The sequence below is a fragment of the Morone saxatilis genome, unplaced genomic scaffold, assembly GCF_004916995.1.
Source record: "Morone saxatilis isolate NCDOM2014 unplaced genomic scaffold, NCSU_SB_2.0 Contig19, whole genome shotgun sequence".
NCBI lineage: Eukaryota > Metazoa > Chordata > Actinopteri > Moronidae > Morone > Morone saxatilis.
Window position 1 is genome coordinate 19,430,878 of NW_023339751.1, and position 20,476 is coordinate 19,451,353.

Consider the following 20,476-nt stretch of genomic DNA (forward strand, 5'->3'; position numbering starts at 1 on the left):
GATGTATGTCCATAAAGAGGAGCACAAGAAGAGAGGCAGATGGATGGATGGATAGAAGGATACATGGATGGATGATAACTCAGAATACAACAGAATACTCATTGGTGGTAAACATATAAGGGTAACTAAACCCTGCATATCAACACAATGTCTTCTAAAATGAACTCATCACTCATTATGCATTATGATATTGATCCTTTTGGTACTTTTTAGTCAGTTCACAGTCTTGGAGGGTACGCAGTTTTTAACTTAACATTTTTGACAAGGGATTTTCCTGCATACTGCACCATTCGGAGAGGCTTTTTCAAAATATTTCTACCAATAGGTTTGAAAACCAATTTGTCCTCAATCATTTGGGGACCCATTTAATCTTCCCGTGACACAGCTTTGAGTACCAAGCCAGATTTTGACACATAATAGTCCAGCTGGTGGCTTCAAACAGTGCTAAGCTTTTATCTCAACTAATTGCCAGCGCAACCTTCAATTTCTCTGAAATTGCACGAAACCCCTCTTTTTTTCTCATATTTCCCCAGGACATGCAGCAGGTGCACCACACAGCTGAGATTTAGCCGCTGCAAAGTTTCCCACCTGAGGGCATGTGACAGTGTCAGCAGTCAGCATCATTATCAACAAACAAATTTATGAAACTAAGTATAACATTTATTGTCTCATGATTTATTTTCCTGACAATTTGGTAATGAGTATTTTTGGTTGAGACTGTAACTGGACTTTATCTGTTGGTGCCTTGTACTACAGTGTAATTGGGGAAATAGTTGCTTTCAAATAATAATAACACAAGCTTTACTAACTTCTGCATTACAAAATAATGTAATGCCCAAGAACACACTGACATGTGGGGCTGGGGATCAAACCATCAATCTTGTGAAGGGATGTATATTATCTCTTTTTGCACAAAGCACTGCTTTCAGTATAACCAAAGGCTGAAAGTTCTGTTGCACAGGCCAAAATTGTAGTAAGAGTATAAAATGTCTGTTACCATCACTAAAAACAACCAAAAGTAGTGCAGTTCGAGTGACAAAGCAGGTGGAAATGGCTTTTCTACTTTTTCTCACGTCACTTTTACTTCACTCTGCTGTCCACTGCCTGTGTGGAGGAGCTGAGCCCCACCTTCGTTTAAAAATGTGAGGCTAGTGTGACATATATGAAATGGGAAAACCCTGGCAATGCCAACCCCATCGATTCACCTCACATGTCCCACACACACACATGCATTTCAAAGCAGTATCACACGGTGCTACTGTGATGCTTTCATTCATTGCACAGACGTATGATATTTTGATAATTCTGATAACCCTTTTTTGTTATTGTAATTTTGAAAAGAAACCTGCAAAGTTAGGTCATATCTGCACTTTCCCCTAAGTACCATGTTTGTAAAGCATGGGCCTAAATATTTTAGTTGTGACTGAAGAAGATTGAATACAAATTACATCTTTATAAGGAGGTCAGAACAAATTCTAAAAGTTTTGAAGTTATTCTTTCCTGTATAATATGATAGTGGAAAGCTTGTGGTTTTTGGATTGCGTCAGACTTTGACCACCTCATTCTACCATCTGTCAAATGCCTGTTGGATTAAGGTTCATGCTGAAAGATCAGTCTAACTGCCAAACTGAATGACTGATTGACATACAAAGAAGCTAACATGCGTAATTCAGAATTGGCTAATTTTAAATAACTGACTAACTTCCCATTTCACTAATTAACTAATTACTGGCTGACTGATGGGTTCATTCACCTTGTGTGCGGGTGCTTGCTGTGTTTCTGTTTGCTGTGCGCTCAAGGACATCCAGCTGATACAAAAACACATTCCCCATGCATCTAACCAACTTACAGAGTCATTGGCAAACTGGATGAATAACTACATTACTGACTGGCTGCCTGACTGGTTAATTAACTTACTGTCTGTCTGTTTGTAGTGCACCCAAGGACATCCATCCAGCATCCAGTTTGTACACAAACTATTTCACACACACACATCTCTCCTCTCTGGAGTGACGGGAAGAATATTTCCCTGTTTACTCAAGTGCCACTTCATGATTAAAAACTAATCAGGCTTCAGCCAGCCTGGGATCCCCCTACACACTGACACAGAATGAACTGTAATTATCTTAAGAGGGAAGTGAAGAGCGAGAGGCATGGACGGAAAGACACGAAGGATGGAAGTAAAAAGACTGAAGGGAAAGTGTGAGGGGAAGGTGAGCAGTTAGATGGAAAATAGACAAATAGAAAAGAAACAGATAAAGGAGTGCTGTCTGATACAGAAAGATCATAGAAGTGAGCTGCTACTGTTAGAAGTTGGTAATTCACATATCTTCTCTCCTTAGCTGTAGCTGTGTTAAGCCTTGGTGATTGTGCATTAATATAACTCAAGCTACAAATTGTGACTAAACATGAATCAAATGTTTCCGTCAGATATTTTAAAGGGTCCCAGGCTGAAACTAAATCTGTGTATGCTTCGAGCTCAGTTTGGAACTTTTAAATGTAGAAAGTGGAATGGAGATGGACAAAAAAAAAGCCCACCCTGATTTGTGAGGCTAAAAAGTATTACTTCAAATGACTTGTATTTTTTTCCAGTCTGCCTTCTCTCAAGCTGCCGAATCATGCCTTTTCTGCTTCTTCCCACAATGCTCAAGTGCACAAGGTATTATAGCACAAGGTCTGCTGTGTGGAAGCAAACTGAACAACACAGACAGTATTAAGCTTTGACTTAAAATGGCAATTATTCCTCCCAGCAAAAGTGATTTGTCATATAGTCGTCGTATTACTTTTTCATCACACTTGATCGCAATTTATCCATCAGGATCAAACATAGTTTGTGGATGGAGAGAGAGAGGGAGACGAGAGGAAGAGAGAGAGAGAGAGAGAGAGAGAGAGAGAGAGGAGAGAGAGAGAAGAGAGAGAGAGACGAGGAGAGAGAGAGAGAGAGAGGAGAGAGAGAGAGAGAGAGAGAGAGAGAGAGAGAGAGAGAGAGAGAGAGAGAGAGATTAATCGGACTGATTTTATTAAAAGTTAATTGGTTTAAGAGATCTTTCAGTCCCAGCCTGTTAGGTTTGGAATATTTGCCCTCAGACAGCCCTTTCCTTTGGCATTTACTATTTCCTCAGCCTGTTCAGTGTCCATCTGCAAGTTCTTTTTCTGTATACTCTGATTCATAAAGGCCATGGTTAACGGTATTTCATTGTTGCTGTCATAATTACACTCATTTATTATATTTATTTGTATTTCTTGTATTTGTTTCATAGTCAGTCTGGGTGATTTTCATTTGGGGAGGTTGTTGTCACATCTGTTTGGCATCTGTGTGCCTGTGGATTTGCATCTTAGTAGCTGTCAGGATTTGGCATGTCATTATTTTGTCATGACCATGATCCAACTAACTAATTAACTTTGACTAAACCAAATTCTTTTTTAACGTAGTTTGTGGACATTTTAAGCCTTTATCACTGGTTTATGGTTGATATCTTAAGCCATAAGTTACTGGGACACCCATCTAATCCTAAAACTAAGTCTTAACACTCAAACACATCAATATTTTCTTAAAATATCTCAAAATTCTTATAGTGTAAAACTGACAAAAAACACAAAAGTCCTGACTTAAACACACACACACACACACACACACACACACACACACACACTGGAATTACCATGCAGAAACAAAGCAGCAGCTTGTTCTCCACATGAGGCACCTAAAAGAGTGTGAGCTGCAGATCACTCCAAACCACCCAATATTTCACATGAATACTAATGATGTCACTTTACTACATCACAAACAAAGGTAAACAAACCTGAGTGCGAAAGGATTTTGCTGTTAACATTGTCTCTCACATCCAGCCCACATGGACTCACACATACCCTCAAAATCATCCTGTCCCCTCACGCACAGACAAACACTCTCTCTCAGTGTCTATTGATGAGATTTTGTAGAGCAGAATGGAGTCTGGCCCCTAAGGGACTCATGGAGTTTAGGTATTTAAGGCTTTAAATAACGAGGACTGTCACCAGTGTCATACACAAACCGCACACACAGCAGCTAGAGGAACAGGGATGAAATTGAAAAAGTTATACTATAAAGTTCACTAACTATAAAAGTTTGGTGGTCGCTATTAAGTTTCACACTAACCTCACCACTTTGCACTTGTATTGTTACTACTTATACTTCATTCATGTTGGAAGACAATTTGAATAATAATTCGTCCAATCTTTTTTTCGACAAAAAATACCTTTAAACACCTAAATGTTCCTTTTATCTTCCTCTCATTGGAAAATCCTTAATGATTAGCAAATATTTTTAATTCCATGTTTAACTATTTGGGTGTTGCATTAAAGACAATGAATGTGCAGTAAAGCTATTGTCACCCAATTATGTATTCATTTGATTATCATTTATTTATCATTTATTCATCATTTATTTATTTTCATATTTGCTTTTGCTGCATTCCGTCATATTTTTTTCTCCTAAGGTACTGACAGACACAAGTATGGTCATAACAAAAAACCACAGGAACAAAACTCCATCATCAAGCTTCCATCTTGGCCATTCAAAAGAAGCTACACTTGAAATGACAAATGCAGTGGTTGGTGTAACAGCCTGCTGTTGGCTGTTTAATCAAAGATACAGTATCTAATTACACTCTCTGATAAGATCGCATTTTGCCCATTAGCTATGAAAACTCTTTTTTTCTTTCATGAACCAGTCACACCTGATTGTCCTTGTCTTTGCATCTGTCTTCCTCCCCGGTGGAGATGCTAAGTTCGTATGAACGGGTGCAAAAGTTCACTTCTTCTCTCAGCATCCTCTGCTTTTCAGCTTCTCAAACTCGTTCCTTTACACATCCTCTTCTGTCTTCCTTCCTTCCCCTCTCACCTCTAGCTGGTACACACAATAGTTTACTTGTCCTCTTTCTTCTTCTGATTGATTCTCCTTCGATTTCCCTGTATCTACTCTCTCTCGCTCTCCCAGTGGGACACAGCAAAAAGAAATCCTCAGTCAGGTGCAGAAGTTCACCTCTCCTCCCTCCTCCTCTCTCCACCTTCCTGCTCCCCAGTGGCACCACAGTTAGCAGGTGGCGCAAATGTTCACTCTTTTTTTACCCTTTCCTCTTGATCTTTCTTCCTCTTGTATTTTCACTTCTTTTCATCTCACATATTTAGCTAATTATGCATTTAGTATGCACAATTATTTATGTCTTCTTCCCTGTCTTCTCCTATGTTTGTTCCATGTTTAAATACGGTTAGCAGTGGAAAGGTTCAGCAGCTTTTGTTTTTATTCTTTTCTCTCATTAAACTTGATTATATTATTTACTACTTTCCTCAAGCTTGGACTGCAGCAGACAGATGTAGTTGGACTGATTGAGACACTACAGAGACTATTCAGTCTTAAAGGGGAGCTATTTTGCTCATTTCCAGGTCTATATTCTTAGGCTGAGACTCCACTAGAGTAGCATTGCATGATTCACTCCTCAAAAATAGCATTTTTTATCCTATACCGGCTTTTTTATCTTATACCGGCTCTTCATTCAGCCCCTCAATCCATCCTCTGTCTGTCTCTGTTAAAGCCTACCCCTCCTTAAAAGCCCACTTTCTTCTGCTTGTGAACTTAGCTTCGTTCTCTCACCGGTGTGCTCTTGACAGCATAACAACTTGAGTAACTTAGCTTGGACAACAGCGATAAGTTGCACTGAATTTGATGAATTTACTGTTTATCAGACCACAAACGACACAAGTATTAGGTTAACAGTTAGCTACTTTAGCCACTAACTGTAACTGCTGTTAGTTGGTTAGCTTTGCAGCTAACTTGGCGGACCTATTATGTGACCTCAGAGCACCGCGGCAGTGTCAGTGTTTAACATTATGTCTCTAATACAGGAGCTATATACTGCCGGGAGTGCCAGTGCCTGAAGCTCCCAGTCCGTAAGCAGTTAGCACCAATTATGGTTAGCTAATAGCAACAAGTAAAGCTATTTGTCCATCAGCAAACCTAAATCCCGGAGAGTTGAAGCAGAGAAGCCACAGGACATCAGAGGGAAAACCAGAATATATGTGACTTTCCTTCACAACCACAAAAACACTGTGACCAGTTGATCAGAACAGTTGAATAACCTCATTGGCTACTCGTGTGAAAGTAGAAAAAGAGCTTTTTGCTCACGTGGGTTGCTTTGACATACATTTACCTCATTGTTTGACTCTGGGCTCGTGTAAAATCAACATCCGACATTGAACACTATATACTGTGTGTGTGTATGTGTGTATATATATGTGTGTATATATGTGTGTATATATATATATATATGACATAAACTAAGGAAAAGCATAATTGGTCTCGTTTGAACATTTTACTGCAGGTAAATCACCATCTTGAGTATTATTCTTATTCGAGAAAATAATCAGCAGATAAACTGATTATGAAAATCATCATCAAATGCTGTCTTCTAAGAGGAACTGCTTTTAATTGCACAAAATACTTTAATTCAAGCCAGATAAGGCAGACGTATGCAAGGTGAGCTCAGTAGAAACATTGTCACACTCTCATGTCCTCTCACAAATCTCAGTAATATAACTGTAGCATGGCGTAAGGCATTTTGCTCTACCAGTCCTCTCACTCCTCTCCCCTCTCCCACGCCCTGCTTACTCTGATCTGTTTCCCCTCTTTCCTTTCACATCTTCCTTGGTGTCTTCTCACTGTCTCTCTCTCTTTCTATATCACCTTTTGTTGTTCATCCAAACTGCAGCCTGACCTTTCTCAGTGTTGCTCTCCTGGCAGTGAGTGAATGAAATCGCTGTGTGTATGTGTCTGTCTGTATACTTTGTGTGCATGTGTTTGCACACAGCATTTCTTTACAATGGAGGTGAATGAATACTGAAATGTCTGTCCAAAGGTGAGTTTGTTGAGCCAGTGGCTTCATCTGTGATTGCTAAAAAGCACAATTCCCGAATAATCTGTCCTAATATCTGTTGGTGGGAGAGTGTTGTTTCAGGTACCAGTGAATTCATTCCAGGTAGTGCAGTCAGGGTTCCCATACATCGTGCCTGGGTGTGTATTTTGTTTGAAACTCGACAGTGGAGTAGAAATCTGCGGCGCAGTATGACACTTCAAAGCACTTTTAACAGACGCAAAGAGGAACTGACTTGCAGTGATCTTTACCACGCTGCGTCCATCTTTTCCGGAGCTGCCAGCAGAATTCTAATATCAGCATACAGCCTGTAAATGATCAAATGTACATTTGTTGTTGTGGTTGATAAATACATGCACAGCAATGTTACTTGTACTTGCGGACATGGACACTTTCACTCTCTGCTTCTTATGTTAATAGGCCAAGATTAAGATTAAGATTAATTTTCTTTAAAATAAAATAAATTCTACTTAATTTGAACTGTTTCTTATGGGCTGTGACCAAATTAATGTTAGGGTTAGAGGAAAACTGTAGTAAACAGTTTTCAATTTGCTGCAGCTCTGCTTCACCGAAATCACAGGAGGAAAAACCTGGCTGGATGACATTGCGTTGCAGTAAAAGTTTAGTGTGTGAGGTTTGGGTGTGTTGCCAGACTGATCACATACAAATAAATGTGGGCGCTGCATTTTGTCACCCAGGGTTGAGGTCGGTCTGAAGGTCTACTTTATTTTTATAGGACAAAAACTGTCCTATATGTAAGATGAGTGAAATAAAGTCAGAATTGAATGGGTTTGTAAAACTAAAACGACCGCTAGTTTTATGAGTATCATGTATTTGATTAAATTTGGGTCCACAGGTGACAGACTATATTTGCTCATTCACATTTTGTTGGCCCAGCATTCACACATTTACTATTTTTTATGTTTTGGGAGCCATGCATGGATCCCAACAAGATCACCCGACTGCTTCAGCTAATGGGTACCCTTTCAGTAAAACTGTAAGCAGGGCCTCGTAGCCAAAGGTAACACAAGGTTTACTCACACACAGTATCATTTTATAAAAAGAGCATTTATTTCAAAGTTTTTTTTCGCTTCGGAGATTGAAGCACATAGTAAAGCAACAGTACAATGTTCAGAAAATATAAGTGTGATGCTGTAACATTTTTTTAATCTTATCTTCTTAACATGTTTTTTGTTGTAATACTGGAATATTCTGCATGTATACTAAAATAAGAACTTTTAAAATTGTACAAATCGGTACCATAAAACTTGACAGAGAATAAAAACGAGGCGTTCTCTCACTGCAACAAACACAGATTGCTAGTTTTCCTCTTGAACAGGGAGAAAGAACGAAGAAACGCCAAATAATTAAAAAAGAAAAGAAACAAAACCAAAAGAAATAAAAGAGGTTGTGTTCACACAGGCATAAACCAAAGCTGATATTTAACTTTTGGCAGTTTGTTTCTTTCAGCTGTCCAAAGATGTGTTTAGACAACCATAAGAAGATCAAATCTGAGCTGCAAATAGTTAAACACGAATTTGTTCCTGTGTAGCGGCAGCCAAAGAAATAACAATTATTGTCATAATGATAATAATAATAATAATAGTAATAAAAAAACAACAATAATAACCATAATAATATAATAACATTAGAAAAGATTGAACAAGAATCGACACACTTAAACAGGATGTTCTGGTTTCAGCCTCTCTGTACATGTGGCTCAGAAAACACACCTTGTGTTATTTTCCAATGTGCACATTTTATGTTTAAATAGCAACACATGTTGATACAACAGATGTTGCTGCCAACATAGCTGGTGTTGGGAAAAAACACAACGCACATTTTCCCGGTCTACATTTACCGTGCGGGCAGAAACAGCACGTCCTGTTTTAGGAGTGCACGAGGCGCAAGTTGGATCCTCAAAAGTGATATATCACATGTCTGCACATTGTTCTGTACATACCTAACATGGAGAATAGTTTGCTTTCTGAATATACTTTTCAAGTTACAAAAAGAAACAAAGGAGAAAAAAAGAGAATGCACTGCGTTGCAAGAGTGTCCATTAAGTTTAAGGCGATTTTTCGAGCTCACAGGTTTTTACTCATTGTGATTGATCATCATTGGTGGACTCGGTATGGGAAGTGATTGTTGATGAGAGGAATGGGGACACATGGGCGTGGTTGGGGCTTGGGTGGGGAGAAGGGCAGCTTTTCTTTTTGCGTCTCCTCTGCAGTGAAGAATGAAAACAAAGAATCATCCACAGTTTTTAAATTGAATCCATTTTGAGTCTGTCTCTTTTTGGGAGTAAAAAGGTATTTGTGTAGCATTTTCACAGATACTCAGTCCTCTTGTATTCAGTTGTCTGTGTGTAGCTACTGAAGCTAGCGGTCTCTGTCGTTACACTTGTTGAGTAACCCCTGGAGTTGTTGTTTATTTATTATAAGGCCACCATACTGTGAAGATGCTGTGAGCATCTTCAAAGTATCAACAACCCAGAGTCTGTCACGCTATCTAAACCACAGTACCTGCTGCATTTTACACACACAACAGCAAATTTGACAAAGCGATTTGTTTTTGACTGTTTTTGATCCTACTGACACATCTTCATTACCGTTTATTTCTCTTTCTTAACATCAGGCTGTAGCTGAATCCCATACTAACATCTCTTTATGCGTGTCCTTTACATACACCACAAAGAGAGCAACTAAGGGAAATATACCCCGCTCAGGAACCTGTGAAGGGAAGGACATTTCTCTCAGGAACCACTGAGGGAGTACGTGAATCCAGTCCACAAAAGTATATAGAACCTCTAATAAACTAAACAGTTAGCTATAAGCAAGTCATTTTGATCATACAGCAACATTTTTTTTCCCCCCAACGATTTACTTTCAAACCAACAAACTGGTGACATAAATCTCCCAGCCCTGCAATGCTCAAGTCTGTAGAAAGAGAGCCGGGAAAGAGACATGGTGGGGGCGAGGAGAGATTTGGGAAAAACTGGGAGCCGTTTGAGTCCAAGTGTTCATTATGTCTTCATTAACAAATCATCTTGGAGGACCAGGGAGGCGCCATGGGAGGGAGAGCTGTTAATGTCTGTTGACAAATTGGCATGAACTGATCAGTTGGTAGTTGGTAACAATTGGGTATTGGGGAGTGTTAACCCTCAGTTAACAAATCCTCATGGAATCAATAAATCAGAAATCGGGGGCGTCCACTCAGTGAGACCACTGTTAAGAGTCTTCACCATCATCCCCATCATTAATGGAGCAGTCTTTGGTCCCGTACAAATCTGCCAGCTTCTTAAACCTCGGCCCCCAACTCTGCAGATAGTCATAATCCAAGTCAGACTCTGTTGTGACAGACTCGAGGGAACTCAATGACCCAGCCAAAGATCCTCTGCCTTCGTATCCGTAGATCTGAATAGAGTCGTAAGGAGGTGCAGTTGGGTCGCTGTCAGCCTCTGCAATTCGAGTCTTAATGAAGTCATCAACATCGACGCTGTTGGCCGCAGGACGGCCGCTGCCGGGCCTGATGGGATACTGAAGCTCTGGTTTGATGTCCTTCCTTGGCAGGAAACCATTGGCACCGTCTGGGTTCTGAACAATTAGAAAGAGAATACCCTGCTTTTAAAAGTTTGAACAGTCAGATAAAAAAAGACAGTAAAGTGAAAGTTGTAGAGAAAGAGTTAAAGAAGAATTGCATTTATGAGGTGCATGGTGTTCAGATGTTGACAAAAAACCAATATGAACAGAATTACTGTACCTATTATCTCATTCAACTAAAACAGAATAAAATACAAGGAGGTGCCCTTCTTCATACCTGCAGTGTAGCGATGTCGAAAGCCTCAGTGTCCTCCTCGCCACCTCCCTCGTCATCATACGTGATAATGTTCTCCCTAATGTCCTCCTCTTCAAACACTATCAATGGCTCCTTCTTCTGACGCCTCAGTGCGACAAACAACACCACTATTGCTGCCAAAGAGAAACACACAAACACAATTCAAAAATTGTCCTGCGTGTAGTGATTAGATAACGATCCTCACACAATCTCTTTGGAAAAGCAAGGAAAGTGAGCATTAGATAATTAGTATGCACTGTGGGAGATAGTGTAATTAGACCTTGGACAGTCTAATTAATATCATTATTGTATTGTGCTAAACACACATGCCATTTTAGTTGCAGGTGGTTGTCAACATGTCAGGCTTCTAAAAGGTTTTTAATTTTCTAGTACTACAGGTCAAATGCATTGTAAACTCCAGCTGTGAGGATACTATGTGTTTTTACATTACAGTGTATATATACTGTACATTGAAAGGGAAACGGCTGCAATGTGGGTTAGTGGGCTGAAGAAGCCACAATTGAAGACTTGTAAAACATTATCCACATTTTTACCAAAAAAATATAAATACCCAAAAAAACTAAACAGTTAACAGTTAATGTTTAAACAGTGTGCCCAAATTAAATTATTATGCAAGATACTGTAGTTGTTGACACACAGGAGACTCCAGGAGCTCAAACAATGCAGTGCACCTCCAATTAGGACATTAATGTAGTTTGGCAACATGACTCATTTCCCCACATTCAACCACAGTGAATATCAGGCATGTTTGGCATTATTGGGACAGCGAGTTGACAGACTTGAGAGACTCATTCTGTGAACTCACTGCTGGATAATCTTAATTGGGCAACCAATTGGAATTGTATGTCACAACAGGGAAATCTTATGTAAATCAGTAATCCTTTATGGTGTTCCCAACCCTAACAAATCAAAACAAGCTAAATGATATCTCCTTACCCAGCAGAATGACAATACAGGCCAGTATAGCTATCAGCGCCCCAGTGCTGAGACCAGCGGGTAGGACGTAGGGCTCCACATTACAGGACAGGATGGTGTTCTTGCTGTCACAGGAGCACACTCTGATGGTCAGGGTGTTGGTGCTGCTCATAGCGGGGAAACCGTTGTCATTTATCTCGATGGGAAGGTAGTAAACATCCTGGGTAAGACGGCTGAATCCTTTGCGGAGCACAAAGATACTGGCTGTGCTGTCTGCGGAGGGAGATAGAAGTAAGTTGTTAAGTAGATAGAATTTGCCAATGCCAAACTTGTGTTCAGGCATTTATCATGGCTTGGACTTCATCACACACACAGGTTTATGTGTGCAAAAACCATACATACTGAACTTTTTCCTCATTGGCTCTCTCAGCAACTTATAGTCACATTTTCCTTCTTTATCATTGTCTACACGCACACCCACACAGACAAAAGCCAATGAGGTATGACTTTGGTGGTATTCAATTCCTGTTAAATAGTGTTAGGGCTAGCTCCGTCTCTGTTTCTGTCTGCCTCTCTTCCTCCATATCTAAACAACTGTTGTCTAATGTCACATAAGCTTTATTGCAGACGGAGGAAGGGATGAGGTACTTGGGAGGCATTTCAAAAGCTTCATCACCAAGCAAGCAATCTTAAACATTTATATGAAAGCTACAGAGAGGAATATAAGTGAAACACTGCCCTGAATACAGTACTTGGAGCAATATCAGGAAAATAGTTGAGAATTGTTGGCAGATTACATTAAATGTACACACATTTACTCTTGGACAAACGTTTATGTTTAACAAACACACATTTACTGGTATTATTCTACTTGTGAGGGCGCCCACTGGCTGCATTTATTTATTATCCTGCCTGCACCAGCCTGAACTCAAGCTTTATCCTTATTTTTAACCTTAAAGCTGCAATGTTTATATCTCCATACATTTTTGCAGGTTCAGCAGCAAACTTGTTTTCTATTACCAAAAAATAAGACCAAATGCTTCCTCACCCTTTTTCTTCTCTTCACCAATAATCCTCTTTTATTTACAGAGTACAATTCCAAATGACAAAGTGCTTGAAAGCATGATGCAACACTTGTAAGTAAAAATACAAGACAAAACAAAATAAAAAAATAAAAGCAAACAACTGAGATGAATAAAACAAAAAAAACTCAGAAGGGCTCACTAAAACTTTTCACCCCAAAAGAGAGCGAAGGTAATCCCCAACACTCTCTGTTACTGATGTCACTGTCATCTGTTGCTATCAGCCTCCTGCCAACACCGGTACTCCCTGACAGCTGTCTGTGTGTGTGTGTGTGTGTGTGTGTGTGTGTGTCGTGTGTGTATGCTGAGAGTATGTGGACAGATGGGAATGTGGTGACTCCATCGTCTCTCTCTCTCTCTATCTATCTATCTATCTATCTATCTGAATATCAACCCTATGGTGCTGATACACAGGGAGGTACTGCTGGTCCTGTGTATTAAAACTACACCCACTAGGTCCCTCAAATCCATGTTTATTGTATGAAAGTCACCTCAGTAGAATTCACATTTCCACATTCGTGTTCAATCTCCTACAGCTATAGCTATATCTATATTCTTCCTCTCTTGCTTCTTCCGTTTTGTCTCTCTCCCACTACTTAATTTAATCAGTTGGCCCCCTAAGATATATGTACAGACGGACAGAGACCCCACTGCAATTAATACAACCCGCAGGACACGTGTGCATTTGTGTGTATGTGTGAGAGAGAGAGAGAGAGAGAGACGGAGAGAGACTCAGAGCACCTGCTGCTTTCTACAAGGTAGTGTAAGTCTCCATCTGGTTATGCTTTGATCTAATCTGAGTGAAAGGGAGGAGGGGGAGAGAAAAAGACCACAGATGAAGAAACATGATAGGCTGCTAGAAGGGGTTAGACAGAACGAAATGAAAAGAAACAAAAGAGGCAGAACAAATAAAGAAAAATTATTTTTTAAAGGTCATCTACCTCTGTTGTCTTTGAGGGAGAAGTTGTGGTTGTGAGCGACTTCCGGAGCGAGGCTGAATGTGAAGTGTTGTCTGTGAGCCATCTCATCTTTGTCCACGGCACTTACTGTTTCAATAACCTGAAACACACACAGAAACACACTAATGCAAAGTACTGTTTGTGGGACATCCCCTAAAACGTTGATATACATTCACTTCCATAAGGCAGACATGCATACACGCACACACCTACACACACACACACTCATACAGACTGACGTACCTTCCCTGGTGCAACAGTTTCACACATGAGGACTTCATTGTTGGTCGCAAACTCTGGGGAGTTGTCATTCACATCTTTCACTTTGATGTTTACACGCACTTTGGTGTCTTGGTGGTGGCCTCCTGCACACATACATACACACAAACACACAACGTACAGGCCAAAACCGTCAGCATTCTGCTGCATACAAGAATTCAAAGCAAAGTCAAAGTCATTAAAGACAGAATGTCATTTGTGCCTGAATGTGTATGTGTGATTGCTTGTCTATCTGCATTCTAATCCATGTTTGGTATTGGCTGAACACAAAGCCAACTATGAATATTTTCCAGCGAGATTGCCTGTCAATCAATCAGCCACTCAGCCAGCTATTTGTTATTTTGATTTGCAAAAATTACAGACATGAGTTTGTGAGACATCAAAATATCCAGTCAGACAGTGTGCCACTCAGTTAGGCTGCTCCCACGCTTTTTGCCGAAACCATTTTGATATGCAAAAGTGACAAATGTCAAGTTCTGCCTGCTGGAGATTCAAATGGAAAGAAAATGGTGTAATGCAGACAGAATTATGTATAAACAGCCAAAATAGACACATACAGCAAACCTGAACTCCTGATTCATTCAGAATATTAACTAGAAAAGATTGAGAGAGAACAGTGGATTTTTCTATCTAGCCATTCTTCTTTAAAAACTAAAAAAAAACAACCGTCCCTTTCTACACCGTACTCTCGTACATATTTGCAATTCTAGTCAGTATGATGTTTCCACTACCCTGTCATTACGAGGCATTTATTTAGCTTCCCAGGGCCTGTTAGCGGTTAGCGTAGCCTGCAATGGTCCTAGCTTTGTGGGCGGCAAGCCCGTTTCCATCTGGCCGTCTGGCGTCTAGCACGCCACAGGGAAACCACGCGGCGCTCTGCTAGTCGAGCTCCAACCACAGAATACCAGGGTGGGGCCTGTGTGGCTCACTGGCTGGAGGGTTTGTGGGGTTGAAGCCGGAGAGAGAAAGCTCCGGGCTTGTGGGTCGCCTGGCATTCCCCTCCTTTTTCCCCTCTCTCTCTGTATAGTTAGCAAGAGTGTTTGTGGTGGAGATGGACAGTTAAAAGTTTTAGTGGTGCGTCCTTACTGACTTACAACAGTTCTTTACTTAGTTTTTCACTTTTCTTTCTCTGCATCAGGGGTTAGTTTTTGTGCCACTGAGCGTCTACCTATCAACCGTCTATATTGTAACCACTTGACTCACGTAAACTATTAAAAGATAAACTATTAAATTAAAGCAAACCGTTTTAAACAGTCTTTGTACTCAGCCTTTAGATTTCTTATATTTTGTCAGATTTTTGTGTCTCTTTTGTGTCTTTACAAGACAGATATCAGATAATTTATACACTGAACTGCATACAGCAGATTGATGATTGTTTCTATTTCCGAACAAAACATTACATGAAAGCAACATGAGATGCCATGCGGACAAACTGCACATGAATGCAACAGTTACTTGCATTGGCCATTGACACAAGACACTAACCAGGGTAACAGCTGGATACAGTCACTAAAAAAACCTTCTATTACCTAGATTCTGCATAAAACTAATCCCTCATGGCTGAAGCTGAATATATAATTAGTTTACCAAGGTCTAGCCACTTCTTTGCTGACATTCACAACAAAAATGCTAAGTTAAGTCCCACCCAGAGGGAAAAAAATTAAAGGCAGCAGTTTGAATCCACTTAAATCTTGTACATAGGATGTCATGGAGTGTATCCAGTACCGCAGAATGACAGGTTGGGCTCTGGATGCCAGCAAATGTACAGCCTTGTGGCTGTCTGGGATTTTTCCATCTGTTTGTCCATCTTTGACTTTGTCTCTGCATCATTTCAGTAGTACAAATAACATACAGCCAAGCTGCACTGTTCTCTTGAAAATGGCTGAAAATATCAGTAAATTGGGCTGACAGTTGCATAGTCATTGTGTCGCTTCACATTCAAAAGTAATAGGCATGAGTGTGGATTCAGCACCGTAATGAGTCACAGTTAAAATTCTTTCTTAGCTCATACCACGATGGTCCACACACATCAGACTCAGTCCCAATTCTTTTAAAATGTTGTCTGTGTGTATGAGTGTGCATACCTATCTCTGTGGCTGACACAGATATATTATGCCAGGCCTGTGCTTCTCTGTCCAGCGGTCTTGTCGTGGTAATCATGCCGTCTTCTGAGTTTACGCTGAAGAACTGCTCTACATCTGTGTAACGAGGGATCATGTACCTATACAGAGAATTAAAACACGTAAGTAATTGTGCTATTACACATTAGCATTAAGAGCTCTGTAGGAAATTACATTGCTAGAAATTCTACACAGATGTGTATTACAGCACATTTACATCTTGTATGTGAAGACATTAGATACTTTAACGCTCTCAATGGAAAATATGGTCATATCCATAAAAACAAATAGCAGCTGCAAGATGGCGTGGGCATGTTGAGCTTCCAGTTAGATTATTGTGGAGATAATTTGGCTACCAAAAGAAACGTTGTCAGTTTACAGCTGTATGTAATGTATGATGACAGTATATAGGAAATTGGGAGGCATGTGTTTGTCTTATACCTACTAAGTCTAAACTCTAGAGTTAATTTATGTTTAAAGACCCAGTGATTGTATTTGAGTTGATTGTTATAAAATGTGGATGGGTTATGCTTTTGTAATACATTTTTATGTGTAATCTGTGTTTTCCGCATAAGAAATATGAGTATAAAGCCAAGGTTCTTTGACTCATGTTGTTTGTTGAGTGTAGCTGAAGGAACACTATTTAAAAATATATTCTTTGGCAAGGCTCCATGCAAATTTACACTTGTGTGAAAATTCAGCTTCTCCCACTGCTACAAGCCTGACTTGCTAAATGGGATTGTGTGTGTATACAGAGTGCGTCTCTGGGTTTGTGCTACCTGACAGGATTGTTGGCAACATCAGTGTCCTTGGCATGGACTCGTCCCACCAAGGTGCCTTCAGGCGCATTCTCCTCTACCTCAAAAGTGTAACTGGGAGCTACAAACACAGGGGGTTCATCTGCGTCCTCCACTGATATCTACAGACACGCAAACACACAATTGTTAAAAGGCTCTTGTGATATTTATCTCGTCACACAAATAAACACATGCAAGCTCTGTTTCTCATACATAAACACACACACTGTGCTGTCAAACACACGCACTCACACTCTTCCTGTCACATTAAAATGAACAGATACACATATCTTTTTACAGTTTTTTTTTTTTTTTACATGTATACCTTTATAGTGGCTTCGTCCTTATAAGGCCCCCAGGCGAGGAATTGAGGGTCAACATGAGGGTTGGATCCCTCCACCTTCAAAGTGTACGACCGTTTCGTCTCAAAGTCCACTGACTGAGAGAGAAAATAGAGAGGAGACAGACACTTAATCAGTTCATCTCAAATCAAAAGCCATCCCTGTTTTATTTAAGATTAACTGTAAACACACATGCAAGGGTATATTATCTTTTTGCAGTGTAATGATAACTGAATGCTGAAAAAAATGCACTAAATATGCACTGCAGACACTGGCTTTGAGAACTGCAGTGAGTGACGAGTGCTGTATCTTTGTCTTCTGGTAGGGGGAGCTGTTGTTACATGAATGAAAACAGGCATATTATCACTTCGGTGGAAGTCAAACTATTACCACTACTGTTACAGAGCAAAAACAAAAAAGAAGAGAAACCCAAGTGCTGACTTTTACCTTAAGACAGTTTGTATTGCATGCTATTTCATGATATGATGAGTAGTCTGGGACCACAATGAATTATGAATGAACCATTTGGTTGTTTCTGTTGGTCTGTTTTCATCATTATATGAAAACAATACTGTTTTTAATGAGGCAGGATTATGTTGGGAGTTTGGGATACCACATAATAAAAGGTAGGAGAAAGCATTTTGGGTTGCAGGTCTCGAGAACTACAGTCTCTGACAATTACTCTGATTTTTTTTTCCCTTTTTTCCTGTATAGTTTTTTATTTGTCACACCTCTCATATTTGAGACAGATAAATTAAGAATTCATTTAAAACCCCTGGCATGGATTTTCAATATCACATGTAGGCCATTGTAAAAGCCTGAAATTCAATTCACTTATATTGAACTGAGCTTCAATTCACTTACTCTATATTGGGAGGAAACCCACTGACTTTTAATGGTCTTGATATTGAATTGACTTGAGTATGTGCATTGAGGTATGCTGTTCAATTCCCAAACTGAAAAAGTCAGACATTTTTCTCACAGCACATTTTCTTTCAGTCATAAAAGAAATCACACAGTCGTTCCAAAGTGATGACCCTCAGCCAAACAGTGAGTATGTCTAACAAATCCTCCTCTTTCTCTTGACTTGTATTCTTTTGTACAGAGTGTTTACTACTGCAGGGAAACTTTTAAGTCAACAAATGTGTTGGCAGGCATTCTATAAAAGCTATAATACCCAAGAGATGCTCTCTGCTATGATTATGAGGACTTGTACATTGCCAGCAGCACTTGGCTGCGACTTGCACTCATCCGAAGCTCCGTCCTAGCCATAATCACAGTCAAAAAAACATTATTTTGGCTATCAATGCTGTTTTATAAACCCAGATAATAACCCCACCACTATTTTTCCAGCCAGTATGGGGATGTTGATCTGGCAAAATCCCAAGCGCAAGCTTGATCTTTTCATCTCCATGCTGCCATCACTTGATGAAATCCCAGTGGGAGGAGAGAGGGCTCATAAGCCCTGTGTGAAGTGTTGTAAAAGTAGAGTGAAACTGCTGTAGATTTATGAGTTTGACACACAAGGTTTACCAGAGGTTACCAGTGATTAGGATGATTACCAAAAGCTGTACCACACTCAGAATTTTGTCGGTCCAATTTGGCCGTTTAATACAACAATTTGTTTTTACTTTCAGTCTTTCAGTTTACGACCACACTAATCTCCTATATCAGCCTACATGAGTCTTATGTTCCTTAAGACTCATACTTGAATGCTTTTCTTGAAAACGTCACGGTCAGAAAGTAAATGTGTGCTTCCTGCTCATAGTTCACTTATAAAATCCCAGCGCACCATGGAGCGTCTCTGCTGCCGGGCTGCTGTCAGCCAAAGAATCAATCACAGAGGGTGGCAGTAGAGTAGCCTATATGTACACCATCCATTTCAGAAGTGGTTTAGCTGACTTCACTGACTCACTGGAGCAGTGAGCGTCAACCTGGCCGGCTGATTGGAGTTCCAGTGTCGCGCTGCCCTGCCTCATATTGTCAAGTGTCGCGCTGCCCTCCATTTCTCCGCTTCCATCACAGTTAGTTCTGTGGTTTGTGTCATCTTGACACTCAGTTTGTAAAGTTTACAGCCTGCCATGCTCTTGCTCCTGCATTGTTCTGTTTACAATGTCATAAAACAAAACTTCATTGATTCAAATTACGTTGACCCTGGGTCTTCTTGACTGATTACTCAAATCTTCTACTTTTAGTAGTCCGCCCTAGTTACAGACAATGATACCAAATATTATGGATGGAGGCTGCCAATTGATCGATTTTGCATGATAAGAATACAGCTGATAATTGATAAACCTTTTTGAGTTTTTTTAAGAAAGAAATGGACATTCTCTCTCACCTTGGGCTTAGGGAAACATTGATACACATTTCTCAGCATTTTCTTTTATTTTATGGACCAAAGAACTAATCGATTAATCAAGAAAATGATTGACAGATGAATCGATTAATAAAAATAATCATTAGTTGCAGCCCTACATAATAATGTCTTTACTGCATATTGAAGCAAATCAAGACTGTAACAGAGAAGGATTTGAGACCAAGGTGGGGGCAAGAATATTATATTAATATTTCCTTTTGTAGTCAGTGGTTGCCAGCCCCCATAATCTGCAGTTAACACCTCTGAAAACAGCTTGCAGTAGCTCTTTAATCTATCAGATTCAGAACTGTTTTCATGTGATGCAACTGCCAAATGACTCACTCCTGGAGGGACGTTTCCTTTCAATGGATTGATCCACGCTCATTCAGTCAGCAGCAGCCTCACACTCTGTGGTGTCGGTGTAGGTGTTTAACGTGGTGATGACAGGTACAATGCTAATAGGATAGATGTGACCCAGTTCTTTCATTTTTCCTTTTTTGTCATGCTCCCTCTGTTTCCTTTGCCCCCCCTACCCCCTACCACCCCCCACACACATACACACACACTCTCTCTCTCTCCCTCGCTCTCTCTCTCGGTCTCCCCCTACATCTCCCAATCTTTAGATCCACCCTCTCTTCATTTTCTCCCTCTTTGTGTAATCAGTGTGAGATAATAGTATTCACAATAATGCCTTTCTCCACTACTCTCTCTCTCTTTCTCTCTCTCTCTAACACACATATGTTCTCGTATTCACTTTCCTTTCACTGGCATGTCTTCACCTGCACTAGCTTGTTTCGTTTCCACTCTCCATATATCTGAGCCCGTTCACTTACAGAGGAGAGAACATTGCCCTTTCTGATC

At 40.1% G+C, this 20,476-nt stretch overlaps 1 protein-coding gene across 1 annotated transcript in view; it reads right to left on the reverse strand.

The window, feature by feature from the left end:
- Positions 1 to 7,957: 7,957 nt before the first annotated feature.
- Positions 7,958 to 20,476, reverse strand: part of cdh11 (cadherin 11, type 2, OB-cadherin (osteoblast)) — an 87,566-nt gene continuing 75,047 nt past the window's right edge. Inside the window, exons 9-16 of the mRNA XM_035663841.1 lie at positions 17,244 to 17,357; positions 16,901 to 17,040; positions 16,086 to 16,222; positions 13,966 to 14,087; positions 13,705 to 13,822; positions 11,703 to 11,954; positions 10,728 to 10,879; positions 7,958 to 10,504 (exon numbers count right to left, since the gene is read on the reverse strand). Of these exons, the coding sequence (XP_035519734.1) occupies positions 10,139 to 10,504; positions 10,728 to 10,879; positions 11,703 to 11,954; positions 13,705 to 13,822; positions 13,966 to 14,087; positions 16,086 to 16,222; positions 16,901 to 17,040; positions 17,244 to 17,357 (1,401 nt within the window). The 3' untranslated portion in view covers positions 7,958 to 10,138. The remainder of the gene's footprint in view (positions 10,505 to 10,727; positions 10,880 to 11,702; positions 11,955 to 13,704; positions 13,823 to 13,965; positions 14,088 to 16,085; positions 16,223 to 16,900; positions 17,041 to 17,243; positions 17,358 to 20,476) is intronic.